This window comes from Gigantopelta aegis, chromosome 3, assembly GCF_016097555.1.
Source record: "Gigantopelta aegis isolate Gae_Host chromosome 3, Gae_host_genome, whole genome shotgun sequence".
NCBI classification, from domain to species: domain Eukaryota; kingdom Metazoa; phylum Mollusca; class Gastropoda; order Neomphalida; family Peltospiridae; genus Gigantopelta; species Gigantopelta aegis.
The window spans coordinates 32,946,475-32,959,315 of record NC_054701.1 but is presented as its reverse complement, the minus strand read 5'-3'; the positions used below and the strand labels follow the sequence as shown (position 1 = coordinate 32,959,315).

The window sequence follows — 12,841 nt, the reverse complement described above, 5'->3', positions numbered from 1 at the left end:
ATTTTATATTGAGAGATACCCATACGTGGGGAGGTATTTGAGTCAAGTATATAATTATAACAGACATATATATTTAACAGGTAGTGTGTGTGTGTGTGTGTGTGTGTGTGTGTGTGTGTGTGTGTGTGTGTGTGTGTGCGTACGACCTGTAGGCGTTACTTTCTTCAGCCATTCAACAATCGCTAAAATTTAGGTCAGACACGCCCGTGGTCCCGGGTAAAATCAAAGGGACCGACACCAAAGCGTGGTACAAAGATACTTACTTGTCTGAACTTTATTGTTAATGAAAATGTTCTCGAACTATAAAGAAAAACCTCACAAATGGACGAGATGCAAACGACAACAAATCGGATGTTGATTGCACGAACCGTGCAAGAGAAAACAAACTGACCGGAGTTGGAAGCATAAGGCAGTTTGGGACGTTGGCAATACGTATCCCAACATTGAATATCACTAGCCATGAGCGTGGGGCTACCATAATCTAGAAGTCCTGCTAAAGTGTCTGCTGTCGCAACGGTCTCCGGCATTTTCTTCCTGTCCAGTCTTACCACGTTGTTTTAATCAAATTCACACACAGCTTTCTCACAGCAACATTACTAATAAATGCGTGCAGACTAAATTTATCGGCTTTGTATTGCTACGGCCACCAAAAAACACGCCGTTAATAACCATAATAAAGACAAAAGAAGCTGTAATATCGTAATTCGTATATTACGACAAACATCGTCCGCGTTTTAGCATTGATTTTTATTAATGTACACACTTACGTGGGAGTTGTTTCCCTTAGTCGGGAATAATAAAAGTATCGAGTGGTTGGTGTCGTCTGCGTTCCATTTATTTTGGAAGATACTACACTGGCGACGAGATGAAATCAAATACGTATGTACAGTAGTTTCATGAACAGTCCCAGTTTTCAATGCGGAATCAATTAAGGACAGTAGGTCAAGAATTATAATTCAATATTGAATTATTAGCATTGAGGGTGAAAAGTTTCCGCCAAGCCAGGTCACACGATAGCGACTTTTGGGCGCATCGGAGAATTTGAAGGAAACGTAGAAAAATGGTCCCAGTATGCGATGATTCGAAAAAAACCGAACAATATTATAAGCCGAGTGCGGTGCTAAAACGTACGGTCTTAGCCTATTCGTAGCCTGATCAGCCCAGAGCTCCCAGCAGAGAAATCGTTTGAGGAACTGTGTGCCATAGTAAAAAGGCATTCGTGTCCGACACCGTCAGTAATAGTTGAAAGGTACAAATGTAATACAAGAGACACAGACAATGGTGAGTCTATTTTACAGTATGTGGCAGAGCTCAGAACATAACAGAAAATTGCAATTACGGGGATGATTTAAATGTAATGTTGAGGGATAGGTTAGTGTGTGGTGTACGTCAAGATGCCATACAGAAGAGATTGTTGGCAGATGCAGAACTCGCATTGGAAACTGCACTTAAAACAGCATTGACAATGGAAGCAGCAAATAAGTATGTACTTGATTTGCAAACACCTGACAATAGCAGTAAGAACATTGCAAATAAACTTTCAAAAACACGACCTTGGTATAAAAAGAAAGAACAAAACGTTAAAAAAAGTGAGTATCATTCAAACAAGCCTACAGAACATACACAGTCCTCAACAGAAAGTTACAAGTGTTTCAGATGTGGAGGAAAGCATTCACCATATACTTGCAAGTTTAAAAATGCAACATGTCACAAATGTGGTCTTAAAGGACATATTAAGCCACACCGACAAGCAAGGGACAAATCACATTACGTTGATAATGTTGCGGATGACTGTGATGTCGCTAGTGTCAGTGATGATGATAGTTGTGAAGAACTGCATACTATTAATATAATGAAACTGCCAAAAGTGAAACTCACGGCCTTTGTTACACCAGTTGTGGAGAACTGGCATCATTAACAGAGTAACCAATTCACAGCAATATCCAATTCCGACAATAGATCAGTTGTTAGCAGAAATGTCTGGATGTATTTTAGAAAACAATGGAGGGAATACTTCGAGAAATTCCACATGTTGTTGTCTACATTGATGACATTCTTGTTACAGGTGAGACAGATGAAGAACATAATAAAACTCTGGAAGAGGTGTTGAAACGTTTGAGACTCGAAACATGATAAGTGTACTTTCAAAAGTGAATAAGTGGAGTACTTACTCTCGAGTGCCAAATAAACGTACACCTACGTTTATTAAATTTGTGAAAAAAATTTGGTGTCTACGCTTATTCAGCACCCTACGTTTAATTACATTTTTTAAAAATGTAACCCCCTACGCTAAATCGGCACCCAACGCTTATTACAATTATTAATTTATCAAATGGTACCGATTTTCCGCGATCACGGAATCGCGGACGGAATTGCGGAATTAAAAAATTTCCGAGTTGTCAAATAAAATGCCAAATTTTGTGGTCAAATAATACATTTAATTTATTTATTAATATACATACATTGTTTTTCTGCTTGATTGATCATTTGAACCATTAAGGCACAACAAAGTATGTTACTCTACGACAAAATGTAAACACGTTTCCGAACACTGTTGGCCGCCATTTTGTTTTTATCGCTCGGCTCGGTTCGGTTTTATTCGGTTGTGTAAATTCCAAGGATGCGTTCGATTGAGTGCTCGCCTGTAAATCGATGGAACAGTTCATGCAAGCACTTTATATAAATTAATCAATTACACTTCAACACTTCATCTTTTCACCAAACATTGAAGACGGGAGTACCGAATTCTTAAAGGTAAATATGACTTTTTAAGCTCCTGGCATCATAAGTGTCCCCACCTATGCTTTAAAAATAAAGAATGATACAGGTAAAAATTAAGTTGATGAAATTACGTTTTGTTATAATTGACCATGTTTTTAAATATAGGAGATGAATCTAGCGAGCTGTCATTCACCCTGATTGTTTTGGTTTTGTTGCATGGAACTTTTGGATTTTTGTTCAAAGCTGCAATCTCGCCTCACATCAATTATCATAATTTCATTTAAACGTACAAACAGACTTACAGTTTTAATTAATTGTGTGTGACAATAACACAGTTGTAACAGTTAGATAATAGAAACATATGTTTATAGTGAACACATTTTTTCATACTATGGAATTTACTACAAGTTATTTATTTCTGAGCCGCTTGTTTTCTAAATTACATGTACACGTAACAATGGTATATTTTTGTTATTTCCAAAACACTTATTTTTATTTGTTTTCATTACTAGTCAATTTTTACAATTTAGCTAAATTTCCAGCCCCTATGCTAATTCCGCACTCTACTCTTATTGGTTTAAAAAAAAATTCCACACCCTATGCTAATTCCGCACCCTACTTTTAATTGATTTTAGAAAAATGTCCAGCCCCTATGCTTATTCAGCCCCTATGTTTATTAGGCACTCAAGAGTAGGACACAGGATGGATAAATATTAGTTGCATCCAGTGGATAAGAAGCTTACTGCTATCACAAAAGCTCCAGCGCCAAAGAATGTCACATAATTGAAAGCTAATCTTGGCTTATTGAATTATTACAATAAGTTCATACCGAACACTGTAACTGTCCTGACTCCATTACATAAAGTGCTACATCAGTCGGTTACATGGCATTGAAATAAAGCACAAGAAGATGCATTTCAGAAGTCAAAAGATATTCAACTAGAGACCTTCATCCACCCAAGCTATTTGGTGACTTTATGAAGTCAATTCAGTTTTGTTTATTGTTGTGTTTAGGTGAGGTTTTTTTTTTTCAGAACTGAAATTAACAGTTGTGTTGACGGTTAATAAGAGAATTATTAGTCGTTATAATTTTCAAAACAAAATTACAGAAAACGAACAAGATAGTCATATGAAGGAAATTTATTGAACATTTCTATAAGATTCAAAGCTCATTAAATATATTGAATAACACTGAAGTGACTAAATATGGTGACAAATACAAGAACAGTGAGAAATTACATGTACCCATTTAAATATAAAATTTTAGTATGACTAATAGTTTGGGTAATTTAGATGTTTTAGTGCTTAGGAAATTTAAAAAAAATTATATATGGTTTATCTTAAGGTCTCACTACACAGATCACTTCCGGGTGACAGTTCATTCATCACGGTCCACTATAGTTCCTAATTGGGACACATGTTATGGTTCACATATTCACTTCTAGGAAATGGTGAAGAATTAAAACAATATGTATGTTTAATGGTAAGCCTTCTGGCTGTATTTTGCCCATGTTATTTTGTAATATTGTGCATCGACCGTTTGGGACATGGGTATATAGCGCAAGTGACAGCCGGAGTGAATCGGTTAATGAAGCACCTGTTCGGACCAGTACTACAGCCAGATGTGGATTTCAGCCAAGTGTATGGGGGCCCTATTTGGGTAAAAATTGCAAACGTCAATTTTATTTATTTTAAATATTTTTCTTTTTCTTTTCTTTTTGTTGTTTAGGGGTGTGTGTGTCAAAATGTATATTCTAGCGTTCTTACATGTAATAAATAAATTGATCTGAGTGTCTAACACTGAGTTTCTCATTGTAAAAGGTCCAAATTCAAGGTCACACGGTCAATATCCAAATTCACCCTAATTTCTGTGATTTTGTGCATAATGAATTTTTTCAAATGTACAGTCATAGTGACAAACAGTTTTGATGGTATTGTGAATATATAACATAGTATTCTACTATGAAAGTAGAATTTGTGTCTGCCATTAATAATATGTGGATCTTCATGCTGAAATATACAGAAAAAAACAGGATTTCAACACTTCATTATGAAACAATTGTTGCCCATAGCAACAATTGATGGAACCTAATATTTTTAATGAACTAACTAGATAATTAGCTTCTTTGTATGTTCCCCATATCAGAACTACCAACAAGGTCATACATTACCATATTGTGGCTGCTTGTTTGATGGCCATCTATTGTGTGGATGACCAAGGAGTAACAATGTGATATGCAGTTTTATTGGATGGTATGGTGCATCTATCTTTTGGTGTATTGGTTAGAGTTCATAAGTTAAACGGCTCTAGTATAGCGTTTCATGGTGTAAATGACCCAAATTATCAAACTAACTTCAAACCAAGTTTGACAAAATCGGTCACTAGACTTTACGGTCTCACTACACAGATCACTTCCGGGTGACAGTTCATTCATCACGGTCCACTATAGTTCCTAATTGAGACACATGTTATGGTTCACATATTCACTTCTAGGAAATGGTGAAGAATTAAAACAATATGTATGTTTAATGGTAAGCCTTCTGGCTGTATTTTGCTCATGTTATTTTGTAATATTGTGCATCGACCTTTTGGGACATGGGTATATAGCGCAAGTGACAGCCGGAGTGAATCGGTTAATGAACCACCTGTTTGGACCAGTACTACAGCCAGATGCGGTCATATAGCAAAAAACTGAGACGGAAATGTTCTCAATTTTGGAGTGAAAATAAATGCTTACGGTATATATAATGTATGTTCACAATGGTGTATGTTGTTAGTGCCAATGAGAACCCGTTCTATGGGCAATCTTCGCTTGAAGTTGGGCAGTTTAACATGGGTTTCAATGGCAGATGACATCTGTGTAGTGATACCTAAGGAGGAGGGAATGTAATATCGTAATTCGTATATTAGGACAAACATCGTCCGCATTTTAGCATTGATTTTTTTTTATTAACGTACACACTTACGTTGGAGTTGTTTCCCTTGATAGGGAATAATAAAAGTATCAAATGGTTGGTGTCGTCTGCGTTCCATTTATTTTGGAAGATACTACAGAAGCAATGAACAACGGCGCTCACTATAGAACGGAGTTCCCTTCGTGACGTCACGGTTCAAATCTTACAAAAATTCCCGAAACGAATTCAGCTGGTTCTGTTTTTAAGGAGAATATTTTTAAATGGAAAATATACCGGTATATAATTTTAAAAAAAAAGAAGAAAAGTTTATAATGTTTTAATCATATTAAATAATATGTTGATTGATATAGCTCAATATATCATATATCTGGAACAGTACTTTAACGACTCATTGGGTAGGTGTAAGACCACTACACCCCCTTCTGTCTCACTAACCACTAATAACTAACCCACTGTCCTGGAAAGAGCTCAGATAGGCTAGCCGAGTTGTGTGCCCAGGACAGCGTGCTTGTACCTTCATTGAATTTAAACACGAAAATAGAGTAAAATGAATAATATTGGACTCTAGTACTCGAGGGTCAAACTCCACCCAGACCCAACATATAAGGGATAAAGTAAAATAGCACTGATTATTCATCAAATTCCAGCGCTGGACATGGATGCCAAATCATGGCATTGTGAAAACGGGTTTATTGGCCAGTGACGTCAAAGTACTGTGAGCGGCCATGTTTAGAATCACGTTATCGGTCCGCCATTAAGGGAGTGAAAGTCGCACAATAATAATATGTGAATTAAACAGTCGCATAGCGTGGGCGGGGCCACCGGCGCGGTTGCCCCGGTGTAATAAACCAAAATATACCCCACCCCACCCCACCCCACTCCCGCCAAACTATACCCGGGGTACAAACTGGACTAGCCCAGAATATATCCCGGGGTATAAACCAGGCTAGCCCAGAATCTCTTTTATAGCAATTGTTGCTTTTCTATTAAAGCGTTTATTATTATTTATTTATTTATTTTGTATACAGGTTAGTAATAAAAAAATAGGGTTATGGGTATAAAAGAGGCTAGACCACTTTAACCCCGGGTATAGTTTGGCGGGTGGAGGGGAATATATTTTGGGCTGTTACACCGGGCGCAAAATTCTGGACTGGTGGAAGGGACTCTGGGAGTGCTAACGGTCCACTGGTAAGGGGGCGCTATACTTGCCTTGCCCCGGGCGCTGGTAACCCACGCTACGCCACTGGAATTAAGGCATTGCATCTGGTTGCATTTCCAGTATTTATTACCTTTTTAGTACATTTTGTGAAAGCAAAACCAGTACGTCGGATAACTCAATCTCAATGTAGATTCATATCAAAGTTGGTGGAAGTGTGGTAATCATTAAAAACGTAAATAATAAAGCACATATAAATATACACAAACACACACACACACGAATACAAAAGCATAACGAACAATTTAAACTTATGCAAGCAAATATAATTTTCCTAGACACCTGTATAGCCTATAATATGTTGAACTTTAAAACAATATGTTAGCCTCAGCGGATGGGGGTATCAGATGACACCCCCCCCCCAACCTATGCTCCTGTTCAGCCCCTTGCCAATGGGGAGTCGGGGGGGGGGGGGGGGTCGATCGACCCCCCTCCCATACCGGTGGCTTTTTGTTTTTCAATATGCCCCCGGACCCCCGTAAGCAACTCGTGCCTCAGCATAAGCTTCAACGACCTCCCCTCTCAAAATCCTGGCTACGGACCTGCTGTTTTGTTTGTGCTTGTCTTGGGTATAATCAGAAAGTGTCAAATGAGTTCGTTTTGTAATTAACTAGTATATAGAACATTTTATGACTAATCAGGGGCTCGTTTTCAGGGTAATTTAGTGTTGTATATTGTGGATGATTAATTTAATTAATATTTGTTTTTCCAAGAAACAAAAAATAATAATTCAACAAATATATATAATAATAAAATAATAACAAATTAATTCATTAATAATAAAAATATAAATTTAAATAAATAAACAAAATAAAAAATAATAGTTAAAAAAACAATTACGAAATGGGTGAGGGTGGCCTGCATGTGTGTTACGTCGGAAAATTATTTATTTATCATTTTATTCGCACACATTTAACACTATAACTTGTATTTATAAAAAAAAGAAAAAAGAACGAAAAGGAAACTGAAATAAAGAGCGGTATTTGGCAGTGTGAACTGTGCCCAACTTCAACCCCATGTGATCATATCTGGAATATCCCAGAGTTAATAATAGTAACACCTAAATGTTGACATCTAGATCTAAGGTCAATCTTTCTTTTTTAAAATGGTACACCACATGTTTTCTACAAACGTATATAACTGAAATATTTGTTTCTATATTTTAGGAGGCATTCAGTAAAGTTTCACTTAATAACCATAAAAATTGTTTACACTTCCGTGTGTTTAATTTATTCGCTATGCTTTTGTAGTTACATGTGTTGGTGCTTTATTATTTATGTTTTTATTCATTCACATATTTCCATTGACATTGATATGAATATACAATCTTTAAATAAGGCCAAAACAAAACAAAAGTTGGTGATCGTCCTTTTGATCACACAAATCAGGGTAGGGGGGAGGTTTTTGGTTGTTTTTTGTTTGTTTGTTGTTGTTGTTGAGGGGTTTATTTTTTTTTATTTTTTTTTTGTGGGGGGGGGGGGGGGGTCTGTGAAAAACTTTATAAAACACCGGAGACCATTTTGTTTGCGGAGTAGCAGCCAACAGCGCAAGCTCTGCCACTCGCCAAATTCGCCAATTGCGAATTTTAGGAACAATTGGCGAATTTTATTTTAATTTGGCGAAAAGATTTTAAGTAATAATTGCTATTTTGTTGGAAAATAACTGAGCTTTGCATTTTTTTAATAGATAATTTGGCGAAATGTTTTGCTCACCCAGAGCTAGCCCTGCTGGATGTTGTAGTTCCTTCACTGGCCGCCAGATAGACCTGGTGATGGTTTAACCCGTTACGGTGCTTACGAAAGTTGAATTGCTGCTATCTCGACGCATTTTTAACAGTTTTTAACAAAATAAAAAATATAATAAATTCAGGGGCGGGCAACTTTTTCAGGTACGGGCGGGGACGATCACTAACTCTTTTTTTAATTTTTTATTATTTGGCCTAAGGTTGAATTATCCGAAAGACTGGTTTTGCTTTTACAAAACGTTCCAAAAAAATCATAAATACTGAAATTGCACAGAGATGAAATGCCGTCACATGTTATTGTTGCGTGAATTTCACTCCATTAATGGCGGCCGTACGGTTACGCCATCTATCGACAACGCCATAAACTGCTGGGCGACAGCCAGAGAAACCTCCAATCGGAATTTCCACACATTCTCGTAGCCCTATAAATATAATGTAGGCCAAACGGCTGCAAGCATAATGGCACCGCCTCTGATAAACCAAATAATCAAGTTTCATTTTTAAAACATTCCTTCTTTTCTTTTTTTATTTATACGATTTAAATCAAACGCGCCTTAATAATACAGATGACGTCATTTTGCCTCTCCCTTCTATAATAATAAGCCCGTCCGTGACGACTCCGTCGTTAACATGATGAAAACAGAAGTCTACAGTGGGGTTCGTTTCTTATTATTTAGATAAAATTCCGTAATGATCATACACGTGTCACAATATAATCGTCGTTTAAAAATATATAATTTAAGTAAATATGATGAGGATTAAAGTGTCGTTAAACAATGAAATATTCTTGATGATATTTTCCTTCCTTTCACCGAAAGTTTCAGTTTTCAAATAAAACGACAATACCTTTCGACGTGCACAACATGCTAAATCTGGAATATTGTATGATATACATGAGACTTACATTAACAACATCAACTACACTGATTAATACGTTTGCTTCAGTTAGATGCATTATTTAACTAACGTTTCCTTTTTAACAAACAGAAAGTGGAAATGCGCTTCCTTTTGTTTTGGAACTCTTTTGCGTCACTTTTAAGACAGGTTCTCTCACATCAAATTAATTCCCATGGCAAATAATGTTAAAGGAAAGGAATTAAAGTTTGTTTTTAAAGTTAGTGTTTTGTTAAACGGCACCACTAGAGCACATTGATTTTTTTTTTTTAATCATCGGTTATTGGATGTCAAACATTTGGTAATTCAGACATTGTCTTAGAGAGGAAACCAACTACATTTTGTTCAATATTAGCAAGGGATCTTTTATATGCACCATACCACAGACAGGATAGCACATACCACGGCCTTTGATATGCCAGTTGTGGTGTACTGACTGGAACGAGAAATAGCCCAATGGGCCTACCAACGAGGATCGATCCTAGACCACTGGGCTAGGCCTACGTCCTTACCCCGAAACGAATGAACGAGATCCCAACGAAAAATAAATCGACTATTGGTAATAAAAAGAAATACATTTATTACATACCTATTCAATCTTATTATAGTGATAAAGACATTTTGAAACCGTGTGATAAATTTATTTTGTATCGCATATACGCGCGATCTGGACCGGAATGGATTAATCCATTATCTAAATGATCAGAATAGATTTCCAAATTATAAGAAATTATTATTATTTATTTTATTACTATTATTTTTTAATATATGTAAATAACCTAACTTTATGTTTACTATCAGTGCTAAGGATAGTTTTAGGAAAATGAGACACTTGAGATTTAAATAGGGTGGATTTTATAGTACCTTAACCACCGATGGTACAAGATCATCTACCGAGTATATTAATATACGGATTTGTTACATACATATGGATGTCCGTATAGCTCAGAACATATTATGGCAAGTTTGCAAGTTTTGGGCGATTCGGTGCCATAGGTTTGAGTCCCAGCAATGGCATGGGACAATTTGTGAGGCCAGAAAGGCTGTAATTATCCCCTGCGCCAGTGCTTTAATATCTATATATGTAATAGTCAATCCAGACATATATACAATATATACAATATATAGATATTCATACATACATATATACATACATACATACATACATACATACACCATGTTGTAAGCTTAGATAATGGTTTAAGCCATCATATTCATATTTAAATGTTATTTGTACATTAGAATGTGTTTACTTAGCTGAAATATATATTAGCCAACATATGTGTAATGTAATATACCATGTTAAAGGAAAATAATATCCATGTACCCTCAGTAGCTAGGTACTTTAAAATCCACCCTTTTGAAATGTTAAGGATCTCGTTTTCTGAAACCGCCCCTGACATGGATAGTAAATATACAGTAAGGTTATTCATATTTATTTATTTAAAAAAACCAGGAATAAAATCAAATTAAAATTAAAATTTTTCATAGGAAAAGAAAATCTACCCTGATCAGTTTAAGATAGATAATGGATTAAGTCACCATATTCATATTGAATTGTCATGTTTACATTAGAAGGTGTTTACTTAGCAGAAATATACAGTAGCCAAGAATTATGCAATATAATATACCATATTAATGGAAAAGTACTTTTGGTGGATGGCGACAATGCACCCTCAGTAGTTAGGTACTGTAAAATCCACCCTTTTGAAATGTTAAGAATCTCCTTTTCTGAAAAGTACCCTTTACATGGATAGTAAATATGCAGTAACTTATTCATATCTATTTATTTTTAAACAAAACATTTTAATTTTTACATATGAAAAGAAAATCTACCCTGATCAGTTAGATAATGGATTAAACCATCATATTCATATTTAATTGTCATGTCTACAATAGAAAGTATTTATTTAACTGCAATATACATTAGCCAACATTTACGTAATGCAATATACCATATTAAAGGTAAAAATACCCTCGGTGGATGATATCCATGTACCTTCGGTAGTTAGGTACTGTAAAATCCACCCTTTTGAAACGTTAAGGATCTCCTTTTCTGAAAACTACCCCTGACATAGTAAATATGCAGTAAGGTTATTCATATCTATTTATTATAAAAAAAAACTATAATAAAATAAAATGCAAATTAAAAATCTTCATAGGAAATCTACCCTGGCCAGTTAGATAATGGATTAAGTCATCATATTCATACTGAATTGTGATGTCTACATTAGAAGGTGTTTACTTAGCTGGAATGTACAGTATCCAAGAATTAAGCAATATAATATACCATATTAATGGAAAAGTACTTTCGGTGGAGGACGACAATGCTACCTCGGTAGTTAGATACTGTAAAATCCACCCTCTTCAAATGTTAAGTGTCTGTTTTTCTGAAAACTACCACTGACATTGGTAGTAAACATACAGTAAGATTATTCGCATCTACTTGAAAATAATAACAATATAATTTTAATGGAAATGTAAATGCACATCTGTAATGAAATGGAAATCTACCCTGATCAGTTAGATAATGGATTAATAATTCATATTCATATTTAATTTTCAGTGTCTACATAAGTTGGAGGGGCTGGATATAGCCCAGTGGTAAAGTGTTTGCTTGATAAGTGGTTGGTCTATGATCGACCCCTTTTGGTGGGACCATTGGGCTATTTCTTGTTACAGCCAGTGCACCACAACTGGTACATGTATATCAAAGGCCGTGGTATGGTGCATATAAAAGATTGCCTGCTACTAATGAAAAAATGTAGCAGCTTTCCTCTCTAAGACTATTTATCAGAATTACCAAATGTTTGACATCCAATAAATCAATGTGCTCTAGTGGTGTCGTTACCACCCCCCCCCCCCCCCCAACACCCCTTATACATACACACACATGTATGTATGTATGTGTCTATGTATTTAAATATGTATATATGTATGAATGTATGTATTGATATATAAATATCTATATATTGTATGTATGTCGAGGTTGACTGTTATGCACATAGATATTAACACACTGGCGCAGGGAGTAAATTAAATCCTTTCTGGCCTCATAAAGTGTCCGATGCTATTGCTGAGACTCGAACCTGTAGCACCGAATCGCCCGCAAATTGTAAGACTAACCACGATGCGCTCTGAGCTATTGAGGCATCCATAAAAGGATGCTCTTTAACTCAACCACATGCATGTGGCCTACAATCTACGCGGTCGATCCCACTTATGTGCATGAAACAGTGAGCAGACCTGGCACGGGCTAGTATTATATGTATTGATGGATGAATATCTATATATTGTATGTATGTCGAGGTTGACTGTTACATACATGTATATATGTATGTATGTATGTA

At 35.9% G+C, this 12,841-nt stretch overlaps 1 protein-coding gene and 1 long non-coding RNA gene across 2 annotated transcripts in view; one reads left to right on the top strand and one right to left on the bottom strand.

Annotated features, from left to right (window-relative positions):
* The window catches only part of LOC121367907 (clathrin heavy chain-like), a 42,933-nt gene extending 33,266 nt beyond the window's left edge, over nt 1-9,667 (bottom strand). Inside the window, exon 1 of the mRNA XM_041492356.1 lies at nt 9,502-9,667. Within this exon, the coding sequence (XP_041348290.1) occupies nt 9,502-9,552 (51 nt within the window). The 5' untranslated portion in view covers nt 9,553-9,667. The remainder of the gene's footprint in view (nt 1-9,501) is intronic.
* Nucleotides 9,194-12,841, top strand: part of LOC121367908 — a 9,575-nt gene continuing 5,927 nt past the window's right edge. The window contains exon 1 of the long non-coding RNA XR_005957453.1: nt 9,194-9,254. This is a non-coding gene — a long non-coding RNA (uncharacterized LOC121367908). The remainder of the gene's footprint in view (nt 9,255-12,841) is intronic.